This window comes from Eschrichtius robustus, chromosome X, assembly GCF_028021215.1.
Source record: "Eschrichtius robustus isolate mEscRob2 chromosome X, mEscRob2.pri, whole genome shotgun sequence".
Classification (NCBI taxonomy): Eukaryota; Metazoa; Chordata; class Mammalia; order Artiodactyla; family Eschrichtiidae; genus Eschrichtius; species Eschrichtius robustus.
In genome coordinates this window covers 108351044-108370848 of record NC_090845.1, presented here as the reverse complement: position 1 = coordinate 108370848, position 19805 = coordinate 108351044, and the positions used below count along the sequence as shown (strand labels likewise).

The window sequence follows — 19805 nt, the reverse complement described above, 5'->3', positions numbered from 1 at the left end:
ATGGGAAAATGACAGGTTAACGTTGGAGGCACTAAGTGGAAGATACCATTAACTGTGGTCCCTGAAACTCATGCTTTACTGCGTTTCCAATTCACTTGCTGTGAATTTATTCTTCCTCTCTGCCACCTATTTAAAAAAGACAGGACTGACATTATTTTCATATATAACATCATTATGTAGCAGTGAAAGTTAAAAGAAGAAGGATTATGTTGGGAAGACATCTTAGAGAAGTGCCAAGAGTTAGATGGCCTGCATCATAATCTCAGCCCAGCCATTTACTGGCTGTGTGACCTTGGGCAAGTTATTTAGCCTCTCTGTTCCTTAGTTTCCTCACCTGAGAGAAAAAAAGTCAGTGATCCCATGAGGCAACCTAGCAGTGGGCTTAGATAGGAAATGAGAAGAGAAGGTGATGCAGGTGGAGCAAGGGCACCCTGGGATATGAAGGAGAAAAAAAAATGCTTTTGGTCATCACCCAGGTTTGGGCCTGCTGGAGACAGCATGCTGGTAGATCAGGCCAGCATACAGAGGAGAGGGCAAGAAAAAGACGCATTGCCTAGTGGTCCTGAGCGGGATCCTTACTAGTGAGTCTGTGCTTACGGAGCAGAGCACTTAACCTCTGCTCTGGAGAGAATGGAGACTGAAATGCTGGAAAATCACATTAGCAAGATTTCTCTTTTAACCTTTTGCATATCTCCTTCCTATGCTATTTTTGGTCTGACTTAGGCTAGCAATATCAAAAGAAGAAAATCCATCCACTCAAATTGATATGCTCTAAACTACCACCCGTATATCATCCTTAATTAAAAGAACTCAGAAAAATCATGGCTGGGAGAGCTCAACTGGCCTCACATTTTACCTTGTCTAAGTGAAGATTCCAGGATCCGCTGTTCCACTCTCCCACTTTCAAACACATTAAAATAGACTTTACATTTGAAAAAAGGTTGTTCTTTCCTTCCAGCCAGCAAGTGCCAAGGTTATCATATCCATGTTGCTTTATCCCAAGCATATCTTGTTCAGATAAAAAAATTGAAGAGATCATGTCTTTCTAGACAATTTCACTCAATGACGGCCAGATTAAACATAGTGGTGTGTATTCTCTGGCTTTTTGGGGCATCAAGTCAATTGTTTCTTTCTCCTTTACTTTGCCCCAAAGCGAATCCTTTATGCCTGAGGCAGCACTGTGAGTACTCAAAGATAACCCCATCTGGCCTGGTTCCAGCTACAGATTCAGAGGGTAAAAATTAGTTTGCAGGGCTTTAGGGATGGCCATAGATGGGAAGAATCTATTGTTCAGTTTGGTTTTGATGAATTCTATTCCTCTCTTCCACTTACCAACCACCTCAGTACTCTGTTAATAATAGCTACCGTTTATTGAACACTTACTATACGCCAGGCATCATGGTAAATATTTTACATGGATAATCTCATTTAATCTTCACAACAACTTTATAAGGTAGTTACTATTATAATCACCTTCATTTCACAAATGAGGAAACTGAGGCTTAGAGAGGTTAAGTAATTTGCCCAAGGTCACATAGCTAGTAAGCGACAGAGCCAAGATTCAAATGCAGGCAGTCCAGTTTAGAGCCGTTCCTTGCCCTCTGATTGCTCCCAAACTAAGTAGGAGAAACAGCCTTCTACTAGGCAAGGGTCAAACAGCAACACCTTGCTCCAGAGAGTTAGGTGCCAAACCCAAGGGCCAGGAGTGAGTGTATAAAGAGCTGGGCAGCTCCAGTTCTCTTTACCCAGGAGAGAGCTCAACTTTCCTCATTGTTCTCGACTTCTCCTTATATTCTACAGCTCTACAGGCAGTAGAGGGAAGAACTGGGGACAGTAAGAGTTGGGACTGGCAGAAACCAGGAGATCAAAGGACACTCTTAGTAACTCTTGCACAATGTGGATCAAACTCTTGTAAGAGGCTGTGATATTTAGTCAAAGGGTGGACTGGACTCAGAGATGTGCCAGAAGTGGATTTCCATTGAGTTGTCACCATCTGAATGGCAAGGTACTAAAGTGATTGTCAAATGCTAAGTGTCACCAGGAAATGGGAAGGCCCAGGGGAAGACGTATGCCATGTGTACGTGCCAGGGCAGCGCTCGCTCTAGAGGAGAATGGGTAGTATGAAGTGCCTCAACCCTCAGCTCCCTGGGGGCTCGTGACTCCAGGACCCACGGAGAAATCTCACTAATGCCCAAGGAAATGAAGGCGCTTCCTCTGGGGAGGCCCTGAGCAGTTCCTTGCTGCTCTTCCCTGTGTCCCTCCGTGGGCAGCTCCATTTCTAAGAGAAGCTCCAGGGCCTTGCTGCAGAGCCAGTCCGCTGGGTGCTTGGCCCAAGTGTCTTCTCCTGAATCAACTGTCAGAGGACATGTGGATGCCTCCTGAGCCTTTCAGGAGTCAGGGGGACCACTTGCGTACTGTTTGGATAATGGATTGTCACAAAAGAACAGAAAGGATGATTCATTGTGTGATTGGCAGCAGATGGAACTAGAGATGAAGAGTTGATTTGGGGAAGAAGACTCTAAGTCTTCCCTTGAACCTGTAGTCCTTCAATTATGCAGAAAAATGCATCTCAGAGTTTTTGATCGCAGGATATCTGAGTAGCTGTTGCTCACAAGAGGCAAACTGGGTGGGCAAATTTGGATGCATGGGTGAGAGGTGTAGGGGGTCACGGTGGTGGGCTGCTGATCTGAAGGTGTGCCAAGATGGCTTTCTTGGCAGAAGAAAATAATCTTGGGTTTGGGGCAGAGCTGAGAACTGTGAAAAGCCTCAGAGGGCAGCTACTCAGGAAGGAAATCTGGTCTGTAAAGTGACAAGAGATTTTACTTTTCAAATGAAACTACGTTTCTGTTTTTAGGACAAAAAGCTCAAAGGATTTTAAACTAATGACTATGTTGATAATAATAATATCCAATATGTGCCAGGCATTACTCTAAGTATTTTACGTGGATTTGCGAATTATCTCATTTAAAACTCTCAATAACCCTATGAGGTGAGGATTATTATTATCCCCACTTTATAATTGGGAAATCAGGCACAATCAAGTTAAGTAACTTGCCCCAAGGTTCCACATCTAGTAAGTGGAAGCGCTAGGATGCAAGCAAGAATAAGCCACCACTGGCTGGAGGTACTGTCCATCGGTTTCAAGGATTCAGTAGTTTCATCACAGTCTTATAAAGGCAGAGAATAGATGAATATGATGAGAAGTTTCTAGATGTAGCAGAAGAATCTGAGGGGCTTCATTTTGGATGGTCTTTCCTCAGTAAGCAATGAAGTGAGGCTGTTACTAGAAACGGAGGTGGTAGGATTTGGACAAGAGTGAATGATGGGATGTAAAAAATGGCAACCTCCTCAGAGATCATCCAGATGAATCTCCTCATTTTAGAAATGATAAAAACTAGAACCAGAGAACGGAGTGGCTTGTCCAAGGTCATCCAGGCAGTGGGTGGCAGAGTTGAGACTGGAACCCAGATCTCCTAATTCTTGCTCCATTGCTCATTCCACTCTACCCCATACCCCCCTGCGCTTTTAACTGCTTCCCAAGGCCCTAAGAAACATGGTATCTCAAATGTTATATTTTCTGTAAATGATTTTACAAGACTTCAACATAACTTGTGTGGTATATATGTGGGTTATTTGGTCTGAATCAAATATACCACCCTTGGGGTGGTCAGTTACCCTTATTGGGAAATACAAAGTGCAGGAGTGGTTATCTGGCATTTAATAATTCTAATCAAGAAGTGGTTCTACAAGAACTTCACATATCTTTATCTTCAATGGACACCAGAGACTTCGTTAATTAACATTAAATTTCTCATTGGTGAAATCGGTAGTGTTTAACATATGTGGGTTGGCTAGACATATGGTAGAGGTGTTCCCAAACTAGCAGAAAGAAGATATAAGGGTCTAACAAGCTCTATAGTGTTATCCCTTGGAATGGTACCCTAGGCTTAATTTGTAAATAGTCCTGTGGGCAGCCACTAATGAGGATTCTTGGTTAGCTGCATCCTGCCACTAGGGTATTGTTTTGTCTGCCTCAGGTGAACCTTCGTGCAAGGTGTTGTTGGCGCACCTAAAAGGAAAGGGAGCTGGACTTGACTGAGCCTACAGGACAGGCTGTCCAATTATTTTTATGCCTGCTTGCCATTATTTTAATGAGAAAAAGAATTTTGTATGAGGTTTACTTTTACACCTGGTAGTGAGGTTATGGGGAGAAGACCTATAGCCCTCACTCTAACAATCACTGGCTATTGGTATCCAATGAAATATACCTAATGATTGTGAATGACCAGTCGGCTTAGGTCAGTTTACAACTCCAAGCAACTAACTATACATCTCTATTTTGGACCCCTGTCTAAAGTTGGTGAGGCATCTCTATTTTGGACCCCTGTCTAAAGTTGGTGAGCCTCTGTCTCGGGGTGTATGGGGGGCTCCTACCCTGGGTGAATGTTGACAGAGCCTTACTTGACCCAGCGGCCTCCCAGTTGTAGACCTGGGATTTGCATGTACCAGAATCTAAGCCGTTTCCCCCATAGCACCGTCCAGAAGTACCTCTTTTGGCCTGCTGAGCACTTGCTATTGACTCTGTGCCAGCGCTCTGACCTTGCTGCAGGCCTCAGCATTGCCTGGGAGAAGATTAGAGTTGAGCTGGCACTCAACCGTGAAAGGCCACTGGATATACAGTGTATGCATGTAAGGCCAAAAGGACAAAGGAGGGAAAGTTCTGCCATATTGAGGTACCTTGACGGAACACGAAGAAGAAAAAGTCAAAATAGGGTTTTTACTAAGCAGAGATTTTTCTCTCTGTTTTTTTCAGTTACTAGAGCTTCCCTCAGCCAGTAACTTAGCTGCCAGGGGGAGGTGGATGGTGTGGTGCAGAGGCCCGAAACTTGTACCTTCCACCTCCTACCACCCCTGTTGCAGGTGTTTTGTTTGTCCCACAGTGGTTTACAACATCGGATTTGAATGTATTCAGGCAGCGACCTGGAGTCTCCAGATTGCCACAGGCCCCACCACTCCATACCTGCCCAATTTCCACATTTATGTGATCCACCTGGCCTCTGTCATCATCTGTGATTTCAACCCCAGTTGAAATTGAGTCCAGACTCTAGAGACAGGAAGATCTCAGATAGAACCCTGACTCCACTAATTAGCTAGCTGTGTGACCTTGAGCTAGTTGCTTGTAGATATTTTGAACCACCTCTGATTCCTCTTTTATAAAATGGGGATGAGAGTAGCTCCTTTCTAGCAATGTTGTGATTATTCCATGAGATAAGGCATGTACCATGCTTAGTGCAGTGTCTTCCACGTGGCATAGGTTCAGTGAATGGTAGTTATTATTTCAGCCCTACTGTTAAATTTGTTGATAGCAAGGATGGCACAATGAATGCTATATAAACTGATTGCAGTGCGTCTATTTTTAACAAATGGGTTGGCATTTGACATGACATCTAGTTTGTAGCATGGCTAAGGACCAATCATTAGCTAACAAGCAAAGAAGGGAAGAAGCATCGTCAAAATGAAAATCATTTCCTTGTCTCTACTTACCATCTCAAAGAACATTTTTGCTTTGTTTACCTCAGAGACTGTGACTTGAGGTTAATCTCTTAGTTCTTTCAAGTCTTGAATTTCCAATCTGAGAGCCAAACTCACTAATGCTTGCATGGGCTGATAGCACCTCACTTACTTACAGAAGTAACGTGTGTGAAAGTGCCTGGTACAATGCCTCGTGCTTAGTGGGTGCTCAACAAATATTCAGTATGAATCCATATATCTCTGTTTGCTCTACCAGCGCTAATTAAAGTAGTGATTCCCAAATCGTGTGTGCATTAGAATCACCCACAGAGCTTGTCAAAAAGGCCTATCCTTATATTTTCTGATTTAATATGTCTGGAGTGTAACCTAGGAATTCATATGTTTAACAAGCATCTCTGGTGATTCTGCTGCAAGTGGTCTAATTCAAGAAAAACTGTTTTAAAATAACCAAGTAGCCTTGGAAATAGCAATAAGGTATAAGAATATTTGAGAATCTATTACAGGTTCTGGCTGAATGTGGATGTTAGTGGCCTTTCTACCTTACATTTACAAAGGTGTTCATCCATACAGAAACCCACACCCACATCCACGCAGTGATTCCTCTGTGGGCTGGGTCCTGCATCTCTTCCTGTCTCATCCATTACTGGCAGCCAGATCCCTTTCTGGGTAGCAGCAAGGATGAGGGCCCTGATTGCAATGAGTAATTGGCAAGGTAGATCAGTCAATCACAGATAACTGAAAGGGGACTATTTTTGATGGCAACATTTTCTAAAAGGTTAAAAAGAATCCTCACCACCACCCCATCACAATCTGATTATACTTCTGAAAGTATCCCACAGTAATTATGGGGAATCCAGAGACTGAGATCATCTGTTGCAACAAAGAACCATGCACGGAAGAGGCAGCAAGCCCACTACCATTGGAAAGTTGTGACCTGGAGGGTTAAAAGCAACTAAAATCTTAGCGAATAAACTACCAGATTTTATCTATGGAGAAGATCAAATGTTGCAAACCAGGTGAAGTGTATTTGAGGGACTCTTCCTCATCTTCAAGAGTCTCCCACTGCCCCCTGAATGCCCACCATGCATTTGGCGCCCCACTCTCTTGGGCTGGTCCCTTGTGCTGGGTCACTTACCCGTCTTGCAAAACCTCCTCTGAGGATCCTGCAAGGTAACAGGTGGTAATCTCATCAAAGAATTCTGGTCGAAATAGTAATGGCTGATAAGGATTTAACTCATCCCCTTCCAGAGATAGCATGCTTGCATTTTAGCACAGGTCTTCGGTGCCGTAACACAAACAAATGAATTTGTGGAATTTCAGACTAATGGCAGGCTGTTGGGGGGCAATATCTGGGGTAATAGGGTGGCAGTCCTCAAATGACACTGGGTAAGCTTTCAATGGCTACCCTGGAGCAGTCCTCAGCTCAAATGTGTTAGAAAGTGACACCACTTCCCCTCCCTTCCCTCTAGCTCTCAATGAGTGCCTGGCACTGGCCTGGAAAATGGAGTCAATTTTTCAGGTTCTTAGGGAACCAGACAGAATTCGGGTTGTGCTGTACATGTTTCTAACCCTGTTGAAGGGAAGTCAGACAGCTGAGGAGCAGATGCTACATGCCCCCTTCTGGCACGCCTTGACCCAGAGAAGTAAAGTGGAAAGGCAGTTGGAACTGCATGCCAACCGTAGCTCTCTTGGGCAGGTTGTTTCTAAAAGGGACACTTTGGGGTGTGGCAAGAAGCCAAGATACTGTCAGCCTGGCTCATGAGCTACCTCCTCTCTCAGCCTGCCTTCCAGTCTCCATTCCAATTCCCTACGAAAAGCAGCTCTAAGTAGATGCTCTCATCAGATGCTCTCATCAGACACCTACAGACACGGCTGAAACGAACACAGCGTGGTTAGGAGTATGATAGGGACATCGCTGAGTCAGAATGAGCCAGATGTGTCTCTTATAGAGCTTTCTTTGAAAGGCATGTGGGTAAGAGCTTGTCTGGGAGAGACTTTTTCTTTGGTAATCACAGTCTCCCTGCAAAGAGTGGTTTGAGTACCAGCAGTACTGTCATCACCTGGGAGCTTGCTAGAAATGCAAATTTTTGGACGCTGAAGTCCTGTTGAATCAGAATCTTCATTTTAACAAGATCCCCAGGTCACTGGTGTGCACATGAAAGAAGTGCTGTTCTAGGCTGAATTGTGCCCTGTAGGGTTAAGGGGTCATGACCAGCTGTGTTTCCTTTCCTCATCCTTATCCTTAACCCCATGCCCCCTTCCAAATAAGGGCAAATGACGGTCATGTTGAGGACAAGTGCTAAAGAAGCCAGTGGTAGTTAGGAACTGAGGAGAAGGGAAGTCCAGACAGAGGGCTGTACACACTTACTTCTCTGACCAATGCTCAAACAGAAATCCAGAGGAGAGTACAGTAAGTCCCCTACATACCAACGAGTTCCGTTCCGAGAGCGCATTCATAAGTCCAATTTGTTCGTAAGTCCAACAAAGTTAGCCTAGGGACCCAACTAACATAATTGCCTATATAGTACTGTACTGTAATAGGTTTATAATACGTTCGCATCTTTGAAAGTTCGCAACTTGAAGGTTCGTATGTAGGGGACTTACTGTATTCTGCCTCTTTCCACTGGGAGGGAAGCCAGAGTGTATACTTGAGCTAAGGCGAGGGAGGGATGGAGGGAGTGGGGAGGAGACACTGCTCGGCTAGGCTTCCGAGTCCCTCCAGAGGTAGATACTGCCTCATAATCACTGCATTCTACGTGCCATCCCAGGGAAAGAAAGCTTTCAGTCTGAGACCCAGCTCCGTCACCACCTTTCTCCCCTCTTACGACTTCCTTTCCATGCCAGTGCATCCCCTGCCAATGCCCACATAGGCACCATCAGACTACAGCAGCCTCTTTTTTTGGTTTGTTTTTTGGTAGTACATACCAAAGGTTTACACTTTTTAAAGAACCACTTTATTGAGGCATGATTAACATACAAAAAGCTGTATATATTTACTTCTTTAATAAAATGAATCCCTATGACCTTTGGTTGCTTCCCAAATTACCACAGAGACTTTTAAGTTCAACATGGTGAAGCTGCACTTCCCCTATGCCTTGGCTGTACTTACACCAAACCTACCACATGCAGGGACCTTTTGACTTTGACCTATAGAGGTGTTCCCTGACCAGGGGCAGCTGATCTCTGGTTTGGGTAGAGTGAACAGCTACTCTGCACCTCATGTCCAGAAACACCCCCATTTGAGTATCTTTGCTTGGAATTGAGGCATTATGGTTCCCATAGTCCCCGGTTTTAAAGCAAACACTCCCCAGTCAGGTATATTAACCCCTTATCAGCCACTTTCAGCAAGATTCTTATATCAGATAAAAAGCCATCACCCTCAAAGGAGAGTAAAGGCCCTGAGGAGGATGGACTAAGGACAGAGATATTCTGATGGAGAAGGAGCATTAGGTCTGGAAAAGTCCAGAGCAGGAAACAGTCCCTAGGTCAGTTTATTGTGGGTGGGATACCAGAATCACAGGCCAGTTGGACACCAGCAAAAGGGCCTGGGCTGGGCAGGCAGAGCAGGAGGGGAAAATGATGGCGAGAGAAGAGGTAGAAGTGAGAAGAGGACAAATTCTGTCCGTGTTAACCTTTTGCTAAGTACCGACCCCTTCCGGGGACTGCTGCCCTGGCTCAAGGCTCACCCCACGCACAGGCTGAGACTATTTGTCACTCTCTGACTGGAGCTCAGACATTTCCCCAGCAGGGAGGGACTTGCTTCTGGGTCTGCACAACTCCCACACTCCTGCTGAAAAATGCCCGGAGCCCCCCAACCTGGGGTTTGAATTGCACCCTCCTGTGGACCTGTCATCTAATTAGACCCAAAGTATCAAAGCCAAAGGAACAAAGTCAAAACTTGATTTTTTTTTTTTAATGGGCCAGGTAAAGTATGCAGATAACTTCCCTGACCTTTGAGAAGATGAAGAGTTTTCTGAAAGGTCCTTCAAATATATTTCCTGTCTCAATCTAAGAAGTTAAAAGTTAAATCATCTGAATTAGCATGTTTATCCTCCTCCCCTGAAGGTATGAATTCTACCTTCTAAAATTCTGGCCCTCTCTTAAAATCCATGCTGTCTTTTCATCCTTTAGCCAGTTGTATAAAAATGACAAATCTCTCAGCCACAAAGGAAGACTAACAACGATGCCTCAGAAGCTTCGTTTATTTTTCAATCTGTTAAAATGAAACCAGCCAATCACCTCTGACTACCCATAATAATGAAATTTAAAAATATACCAGGAGCCAAAAACATATAATAGAGACCTCAACCAGCGCCCACTATTCTCATTCAGTCTTGGCAAGTAGGGAGGGAAATGCAGAATTAAGAAAACGACCTCGGATAGAGGCAGAAGTGGGGGATGTGAGAAACTAGTCACATTTTAAGGAAGAAAGTTAAAATTGCTGAGAAGAAGAAAAACCGTGGCTCATTTTGCAGTAGGCATAGATGGAGAACTAAGTAGTTTTCTTTGTTCCTTCCCCTCAGACCCTTCCTGCCGCCCCCCACCCCCTCCTTAGTAGATCACCAGGAAGCCACCTTCTAGGGGAGGTGATACATTTTGCTGGAAGCTCACCTTTACAGCCTGCTGATTGCCGTCTATTTTTATGGCCAGAATGAACAGCATCACCTTCCTCCCTCCTCGCCACGTGAAAAATAGATTTAAAAAATCCCATAATAAACCTTGTGAGAAGGTGACTTAAATCTTTGGCGACCTCTTCGTGCTTCAGTAGTCTAAGCCAGCTGGCCAGAGGGGCTGAGAAGTGAGCTAAGCCAGTGAGCTTATGGAAGACTGGCCAGGAGAGAGCGGGAGAGCGGCAAAGGCACAAAGATGGGGGAGTTGGGGGGGTGGGAGGTGGAGCTGGAGCTATTGACTTTGGTTAGTGTGTGAAGATCTGTTTGAAGGCGGGAGCCGTGATACTGTGGGTCTTCACCCTGCTTCCAAAGATTACATGAAAAGAACAAACAAAACCCGCCAAAGAGCAGAGAATAGGATCAGGGGAGACATTTCTTTCCCAAACGTTAAATGGATCCTGGCAGTTAGAATAATTAGATAATTTAAATTGTGACTCTGTGGGCAAGAGAGGGAAACCTGTCTCAGCTAAGTACACTTACTTGGTAGCGAAACGCGCTCAGTTATAAAAGGAGCGTGCTCTCAGTTAGCAGGTATATTTCAAATAGCTTGAAAAAAATGAATGGAATAAAAATTTGCAGCTGATGAGTTACATTTAGCCGGCAAAAGGGATTTTGCCTGGGGCTCCGTTAGAGCCTGCACTCCTAAGGCCCACTCTCAGTCCCACCATCACTATTACGCCTCCATCAACAGATTTTTATTTAAGCCAATGCGTTAAGAGCACAATTCCGTGGTGAATAACCTTTAAGGTTACATTTGCCTTTTCCTTGCTTCTTGCAAACAGCGCGTAATCCACGAGCACATTTGTTGGCTGTAAAGGTGTACAACAGCAATTTTTGCAATGACAGTGCAGAGAGGGAATATGAGATCTGTGTGCTAATGAGCTGACACTGCAGAGGCTGGGCTGATGTAGTGTGGAGTGCACTACAAGTGCACAGCAGAAAGACACAGGAGGGGACTTCAAGGGAATCGGAGGCATTTCCTGAGGAACCAGGGCAGCAAAGCCACACCAATGGGACCCAGCAGTCCCTTGGTGTTGCCACATTCCCCAAAGCCCTACGATGATCAAATCTGGTTTTTAAAGAACAGACGTGTATACAACTTAAAACGTGTGTAACACCTCTTTTCGTAAGTACTGATTATGGGTGTATGGGTGCCCGTGTGTGTGTGTGTATGAACGTATGTATCCTGAAATCATAATATTCACACCATGCTTCTTTCTGGGGCTACCTAGCCAAATTGAAAAGTAAAGCAGCAAACTCAGTTAATCCCTACGAAATAAGAACATGTGCTCCAAATCAGCTGAGTCTCTTCGATAAACTTCAATTCACCTCTGAGCTGAGATCCCAAATGAACCGCCTTTCAAAGCCAGAGATGCTTTTATTTGCCTCTTAAGATGCGGATTGAAGTCGGAGTCTGTCTTAAGCAAACCTCTTGGGGGTTGTGCAGAAAAGAATTGGTTGCTGGTGAAGAAGAGTCTTTAACTGATGCCTGGGATTCATTGCAAGGAAACTCTCTGAATACACTGGGGGAGGGGATGCAGAGGGAGAGCAGAGAGCAGGGACACATACAGAAGGCATTACCGTTTGTTTATTTTTGGCATATTTGTTTACCTGCATACCTGTGTCCTCAAAAGTGTGTGCCTGCCGCAAGATTGAGGGTGCAGGAAAGATCATGGAAAGAGATCAATTGTAGTGTTAGGGGAAGCTGAAACTAGGAGTTTTGAATGGGAAGAGGGGAAAGTTTCTTTAATTTTTGCCATTCTATTCCATATTGAACCAGACAGGAGAGGTGGGTGAGCAGGTTTGGACTCATCTGGGGTTTTCTCAAATTCTCCCTAAGTCTCCAGGGAGGGGCAGGCTAGAGGATCCAGGGGTTTTTTTTCTCTGTGCAATAAATTGTAAGAATGGAACCAGGGGTCACCTGCCAGGCTCCAGTGCTGAACTAGTATTGTGTGCCGACATCTGTGATATGTGATCTTCACTTCCATGAGAAAAAGAACTATCAAGGCCAGGGAAAGAAATGAGATACACCTGCAGGGCTTCCCTGGCCCCGTAAAATGATTGTTTTCTGCATTCAGAGACTATCAGACGGTGGTTGGACTAGTCATCTTTCTCATACTAAGCTGCTGCTCATACAGGCAGCAGCTGCCAGGAGACAGCTTTGAGATCTGGCCCCCATTCAATGATTGTGACATTCAGAGAGGACTGTTTCGGGGACCGGAGAAGATGACAGCTTTCCCCCTCTGTCTTCTGAGCTGTAAAGTCTGAGTGTGCAACAGGCAGCTGGGTACACATCACTGGTTTCTGGAAATCTCTCCCGTGTGAGTCAGTGTGTGCATATGTGTGTATTTGGCATAGCTAAGGGCAAGGTCGCCTTTTTGTTTTGTCTTTCCTGTTGCCCAGTAAGCCACACCCCTTATGCCACACTTTCAAGCCCCCAGCCATAACCCAGCCTTATAAGCTTGTAAGATGAAGTGTTGTGGACTTAACGGCAGTGGCGGGCGGGGGGGGGGGGGGGTTGATCAATTTCTTTTCCTTTCATGGTTGTCCCTTTATTGCCCTGAGAGGTAAGGCATTAAGGCAACTCAACACCAATACAGATGACTTAGTGCCTGTTCTCAAACCTGAGCTTTTCACATGGCAAGGATCACTTCCTGATTGCTCCTTGAGTAGCGTTCTGATGGCCCTGGGCTGGCTAGTGTCAATCTGATTTGACCATAAACAGCAAGACCAAAAACCTTGGAAATTAGTCATTCCTGAGAAATCAATTAGCACTCTTATCTCAGTCAACATCAGTGGAAAGACACTAAAGTGAGTTGAAATAAACATGATTCATTATTAATAATAATAAATCTGGGTAGTTTCATGTATTTGGTTTTAAATCTGTTCTAATTGATATTTAGGAAGCTGCCTTTGGAATTCGGCCTCTTGACAAGATCTCAGGGCTGCAGGATTAAGAGTCAGATGTGTGTTGTAAGTGTGCTGAAGAGACAGGCTGGGATTACCAAAATCAGATGCAAAGTATAGACAGACATTTTGTAACTTTCACACTTAGCTGGAGTTAATAAGCTCCTATTTTTGTCAATGTCGGAAAGCCAAAGAATGTCAAATACAGAGTATCTCAGAACATGTTCATATAAGGATCTGTACCTTCAGGTAAAATTTCCTTAAAGCTGATAACTGTCACAATTTCTTGCAAAGTAATTCACCTCCGTCCCCTTGACCTAAGTCTTCAAATCCAAGGAAGTTGTGCCCTTGGAGACCCTTTCAACAGTTTTTGGAAATCACATATCCTTTGAGGCAGAAGAATTTGAAGAAAGTCATATACAAAGTTTCACCCAACCAAATATAAACATCATTTCTCCCCTGAAAGAAAATCAAAAATCAAAAATTCCCAACTACACCAGCCATAAAGGCAAAACATATTTATGCCATCCTCACCCTCATTGTTGTGAAAACTTTTCATGAAATAAGCTCAGATGAAGAATTATCAGTCTTTCTCATAAAACATTCAAGAAAAACATGTGTCCAACAAGCTATTAGTCATCTAGGTTCCCGTGGTTTTACTTCTCAAAATGAAATGTCCCCTTTCCACAGGAACAATCACAGGGCACAACTAGCTGTTTCAGAAACTGCTTTGGGGGCTGATGAAATTCTTCCCTTTTGGTATTCGGTTTTCCTGCTGCAAGCCTCCGCCTTCCACCTTTTGCTCTAAGTTAAGAACTGTGTTGTCCTTAACAGTGGCGGGGGTGGGGGGAGTTGAACAACACTAGGGGAGACAGAACAGAAGTAGCTTTCCAAAGAGTCACCTGAGCACTTTCTACCTTCCCCTCAGTTTGCCAGGCGTTCATCACTTGTAATCAGTTTGTAGTCTTATCAGTTCCTATCAGAGCTCTCTCGGTAAGAAAGGTGATATTCTAGGACAGAAAGAGGCCAGGTAACCCAGCCTGATCTGTCCCTTAAGGTCACTTGTTTGCAGAATGTCTCATATTTGGCTCCTATATATTAAGCGATTGTCAAATTCAGCTCATGGCTACAGCCAGGTGCTAGCTTTAACAGTCAAGTAATGCACATCCTGAATTGACTCAATCAAGAGGCTTCTTTCTTTAATCTCATCTGAAGAAATTTCCCTGAACAACCATGCTATTTTTTCTCTTTTTTCTTTCCCAGCCAAAGGAAAAAAAAAGGGAGGGGGTTGCGGGGGAGGGAGCGCCAGTTTAGCAGGGAGGAAAATGAAACTTTTGCATGAAACATTATTCACAACAGAGTTTTGTGTACTTGCCTTAAGTCCCTCCCTCAGCAGGATCCTCTGGAGTCGATTTATGTCACATGAAACCTGGATTGACTAGAGCCCCTAAAATGTCTACTAAGGCAATCACCACCCCAGCACTTACGCAGACCCCAAGTCCCACAAGCAAAATGCAAATGAGGTTCCCAGGTCCCAAAAGGAGGAAAAGCGGATCTACTTACAAGCATTAGTCACAGAAAAACTATTGGAAGAATCCAAGTGATCTACGTGGTAATTCAAATGGAAGGGCTTCTCGGTGGTGTTCTGATTGGTGTTGTATAACTGCACAGCAAAGCGGAAAGCGCTGTGCTCCTGCACCGTGTTTCTCATGAAAAGTCCACCTATAAGCAAAGGGAACCAAGATTTGGCTTGTGTCCCCCCCAGAAGCGGTTAGAAACTGGGGAGCTACAGATAGGCGATAACCTCTCAGTGATACCCGGGTGCATGATCATGATTGATTTTCAACCTGTGTGTCTTTGAAGACTCTTGTGAACTCAAATTTTGGCCAAGAGAAACCTAGCTTTCCTCTAAAGAGTCGGAGGAGAGGCTGGAGAGAAGGGGGAAAGGGGAAAGAGGGAAGAGGAGGCTGCTTTGGGGTAGGACGATGGAACCAAGAGTGGGACTTGGTTCTTTCTCAGGCGGTAGCTTCCTCTCCCCTCTTCCTCCGCTACCTCCCATCTCCACAAGCGGGTTCATCTTTTCCTGGCGCAAAGGGAAAGGTTGGGAAGAAAAACAATTCCATTCCCCCTGCTGCCCCATCCTGTTCCCCACAGGCCCCCGCTCCCCCCTGACAGTACAGGGGCCTGGTTCTGTAATAGCAATAATTCTAACTTCTTGACTAGTAAATCCAGGGAGAAGCCGAGAGAACTCCCTCCCAGCGCCCGGGAGCCGGGCTCCAGACAGACACAGCGGCAATTCACGAATTCGTGGTCTGCGTGACTTCGCCGCTCGCTGGCTCAGCTCCTAGTCTCACCCCCGCCTCCTACCCCATCCGCCACTGACCTCGGTTGCTGCCCGGGTCTGGGGGAATCCAGGGTGGGCTTCCACCTCCCCCAGCGCTAGCCGGTCTCCCGGGACCCGGAGACGCGGGACAGGGCGCCCCGGACCGGGTTACGCGCCCTGGCGCAGCCAGACAGGCGGCATCACCCTGGGACAACTTCCAGCGGCGGCACGCACGCCATGGCAAAGTCCAGAGCAGCGAGCCGAAAAGCCGTGACTCTTCGCCCGGCTGCAGCCTCCCAGCCTCTGGCATGCCTCCGCTGCTCCGCTCGGCTCGGAAAACGCGGCAGCCCACCCCGCCAAGCCCCAGGAGATCACCTCTCTGGTTCCCGATGCTCCCCAGACCAGCCAGCTCTCTGAGGCTCAGATCCCCGAGATTCCTGCCCGATCCCCGTCCCCAGTCCCTTCCCAGGCCATGCAGGACAGGGACCCGCGGCCGCAGTAGCCACGCCAGGGCAGTGGTCTCGGGTGCAAGAGAGCCCGGCCCGACCGGCGGGCTGGCTCGCGCTTACCTATGCTGATGGTGTTGGGGAATCCTCCGTGAGAATGACCCAAAAGCCCCAGGACTAAAAAGAAGACCGCCCGGAGCACGCTTTGCCCCATTTTCTTCTGCCTGGCCGTGCTACGCCTAGAACGAAGCTGACAAGAGCATGGGCGCAACTCGGGAGTCTTCAAAATAATAATAGAAAAAGAAAAAGAATTCGCCGGCTCTTTCACCCCCTCCCCTCAACTTGCTCTCGCTCACTCTTCCTTTCCACCCCACACTAGTCCTCCTCCTCCACCACCTCCTCTCTTCTCTCTCTCTCTCTCTCCTCTCTCTCTCTCTCTCTCTCTCTCTCTCTCTCTCTCGCTTCCAGGCTCTCTCACACCCCCTCCCCGCCCCCCACCTCACTTCTGTCTTCACACCAATCTGGAAGGCGGGTTCATTGGCTGCAAGCTCGGTTCGCCAAAGCGATCTCCCTCCCTATCTCTAAGACAGAGAGAGACAGAGAGAGAGAGAGAGAGAGAGAGAGAATCAAAACCCAAAACCCAAAACAAAACAAAAAAGACAAAACACAGAAAAACAAACAAATCCCCCAAAGAAACAAAAGAGAGAGAGAAAGAAAAAAAAGAAAGAAATTAAAAGAAAATCCGAGACTTTTCTCCCCCAGAAGATGGTGGGTCTAAAGAGGGGAAAAAAAGAAGGAAAGAGCGAAAAGGCTCAGCGGCGGTGAATTGGGCTCTTCCAATTGGGCCGGTAGGGGGATATTGATCAAAGTTGATCTGACGTGGAATTAAAGCCGCACACCGCTTAGCGCCACTGCAAACTGCAGCCGCGGACTGCAAAGCCTCAGCGCTGGCGTTTGTCAACACGGGAGATGGAATCGATAGAAATACACTAGTCCTCACGTGGGCCAGCCTTTCAAGCTACAGCCAGCTTTTTAAAGAAAAGAAGAAAGAAAAGCTGCATTGTCTGTGCATTTGTGCGTCTGGCTTAAAGAAGGAGGGTCTTGCGGGGTGGGCAGTGAGTGATTACTCTGGAGTCTTTGTAGAGACTCAGAGAAGCAGTTCCCATCACAATGCGCCCGAAGATGCTGCGCATGCCCGGGCCATGCCGCTCAGTTTTCACAGCGGAGATCCGGGAGCGAGTAAAGAAGCCCTCACACCCGCAGCTCTGGGAGGCGAGACCTCCCCGGACCCAAGCGCAGAGCCGGGCTTATGGGGGAGGGGGGAGAGGGCGGTGTTGGGCAGCGAGGGGCTGACAGCTTTGGAGGGGGTAGAGAAGTACGTGCGTGGAGGGGTTAACTAAAAGGTTAATGAAAAGGACAACCAGTCCCAACAACGAAGGAGGAGAGAGGTGTGGGAATGAGTTGGGATACTGGTGGGGGTTCAAAGTTAAGGTTAGAGGAAACTGTTCCTGGCTGCCTTGCTCCCTTGGTCTTGCCTTTGGACATAGCAGCCTAGGCCCCTGACTGATGACCGCAGAGGCCATTAATTCCCCTCACTTCTCTTTCTTGTCTAAGGGGAGGAAAGAACCTTGGAAGTAAGCAGTGCAGCCTGGATCTCTGTTGGGGGTGATACCCTCCACAAACTCCCATGGATGAACCTCTTGGGCTGTAGACACCTCTCCCTAGCCCCTTTCTCCAGTGGTGAGAAAAAAGAAGACTCTATCTCCCAAGTCTTTCGCACCTACCCCAGCTACTCTGGAAGAGACTGATTCTGTCCCTCCCCACACCAGCTGTTCTTTTTTTTTCATATCTTCTCCTCCTGGTCCATGTGGAAAATGAATCTTACTGCCAGCCTACAGCAAAATGGTACACATGGGGCAGGGGATATCAAGGCAGGGGCCCAGGGCCCCAACTGGCACACTGATTACGCCAGAACTTTGCATTTGATGTGACATATGTTGGAGCCTGGAACAGATAGTTTCCAAACCCTTGGGCAACCAGAAAAATGGTACTAGTCTCTTTCCAAATTTCTATCCATTCTGATAATGTAAAACCTCTTCCTACCCCACCACCCATGGAAATCTTTTGTCTCCATTTGGATAGTCCATGGTAAAGAGTGAGGGAGAAACCTGGGAGTCACAGAGGCCTAAATTTGCAAGTGGTTGGAGTATTAGGACGAAAGGGGTAGCAGAGACTAGGTTGGCTGCCCCTTGACAAATGTGGAGTGTGAGATAGTGTGGTTCAGGAACATAGGCTTAGGAGACAGGTCCAGGTTCGAATCTATATTCCATCATATAGAGGCATTGTGTGACCTTGAGCGACTTTCTTAATCTGAACCCCTTTTCAGATTTTCACCTGCAAAATGGGAATGCTAATATTTCTTTCCTGATAGAATGGTTGCGGATTAAATAAGATAGTGGATGTAAATGCATCTTAATTCAGTGCCTGACTAGGAAAAATCAATAAATGTTAATTTCCAAACTCTCTTCCCTCTTTCTCACCTTTTGAAAGTGCCCTTTTCTCCCCCAAAGTGCCTCATGCTGTCAGCCTCCCGTTTCTCCACCATCCGCCAAACCTCTGACTCTGCTACCCAGTCTTTGCCAATGTTCCACATAAGTCTTCCCAACATAGATCCTCAAGGGCCCTAGGAGACAGGAGGGAATCTGGTAGATAAATCTTTACTAAGGTTCTAATGGCAGGCAGCGGCAATTTAATATTAAAAATGACACATTTAGAGAACCTCTACTCTGTGCCAGTCACTATATGGTCCTCCTTTTAGATAACATAGTTGCATTTTAATAGGAGCCTTCAATGCCTTGACCCAAAGGAATAACTCTAGTGAGGAGTTTCAGTTTGATTTCAGGTGGATGGACAACATATTTTGGACGGAGGCGGGCAGCTTTCAGCACGCCTCACTTCACTCCTGAAGGCATCCAGGTCCCCACCCATGCTTGGCTAACACTGAGCAGCAGTGGATGAAGAGATTTGGGGCCATCTTCAGTCATTTGGCTTGAAGAGTAACGGGGTGGGTCGGTAACGAAAGATGAGAGGAAGAAAGGCATCTCAGTGTCTCTGCACTTGAAATTCTCCATTGAATTCATCTCTGTAAATGGCACCCATCCCTTCCATTTTCAGTCTCCCCTCTCCACTACCTTTTTCCTCTCTTTCATCTGCTGCCACTCTTTCAACTTTTCACTGTCAGCCGCAGCTGTTGGCAGAATGGGACTAGTCCCATCTGAGCCAGCAGGGACGCAGTGGTGGACTAGGCATACTGCTGTTGGTGGAAAAGCCTGCTTAGTACAAGCAAGTACATTTGCAATCGATCCCTCATCCAAGAAAGCAGTGAGATGCTACTTGAACTTCATCTCTGGTTTTCCAATGAGGAGCTAGAGACTGTACTAGCAACATCGTAGCCACCAGAAGTTGCCAACAAAGCCCCAAATCTAGCTCTCCCTCTGTGGTTAAGAGGTACCCCTTCTCCACTCAGGAGTACCTGCTAGTCTTAGGACCCGAGGTTTGCACTTTTAAATGAGCTCAATGATACAGTTTAAGCAGCAAGAAAATAATTTTTTGCACTTCTTATTGAGAAGTTGTTCTGTATTCTTTCATGAGATGGTTGGTCAGGTACAGTCACAAGAGGGGACACAGGAGAGGCATAGGGAAATGAAGCTTATTATACTCACACGTCCTAGAGAAACAGTCAAGTATACCACAAAGGGGGACCACATGGGGGGGGGCACCCAGGGAAGGGGCTCAACCAAGGAAGTGGGAAGATGAGAGAGAGACAGAGAGAGAGAGAAACAGAGATCCAGGGGAAAGTGCCTTTATTGGGGGTCAGGATAGAGTATACAAGCAAAAGGCATGAGGGAGTTTCATTGGTATATTTGA

The 19805-nt window shown here is 46.2% G+C and overlaps 1 protein-coding gene across 3 annotated transcripts in view; it reads right to left on the bottom strand.

Moving 5' to 3' along the window:
• GRIA3 (glutamate ionotropic receptor AMPA type subunit 3) overlaps positions 1-16303 on the bottom strand; it is a 286920-nt gene extending 270617 nt beyond the window's left edge. Inside the window, exons 1-2 of one of the 3 annotated variants that reach the window (XM_068532557.1) lie at positions 16002-16303; positions 14673-14831 (exon numbers count right to left, since the gene is read on the bottom strand). In XM_068532557.1, the coding sequence (XP_068388658.1) occupies positions 14673-14831; positions 16002-16092 (250 nt within the window). In that variant the 5' untranslated portion in view covers positions 16093-16303. The remainder of the gene's footprint in view (positions 1-14672; positions 14832-16001) is intronic. The other 2 variants (XM_068532558.1, XM_068532560.1) reach the window with 2 other exon arrangements.
• Positions 16304-19805: the final 3502 nt, after the last annotated feature.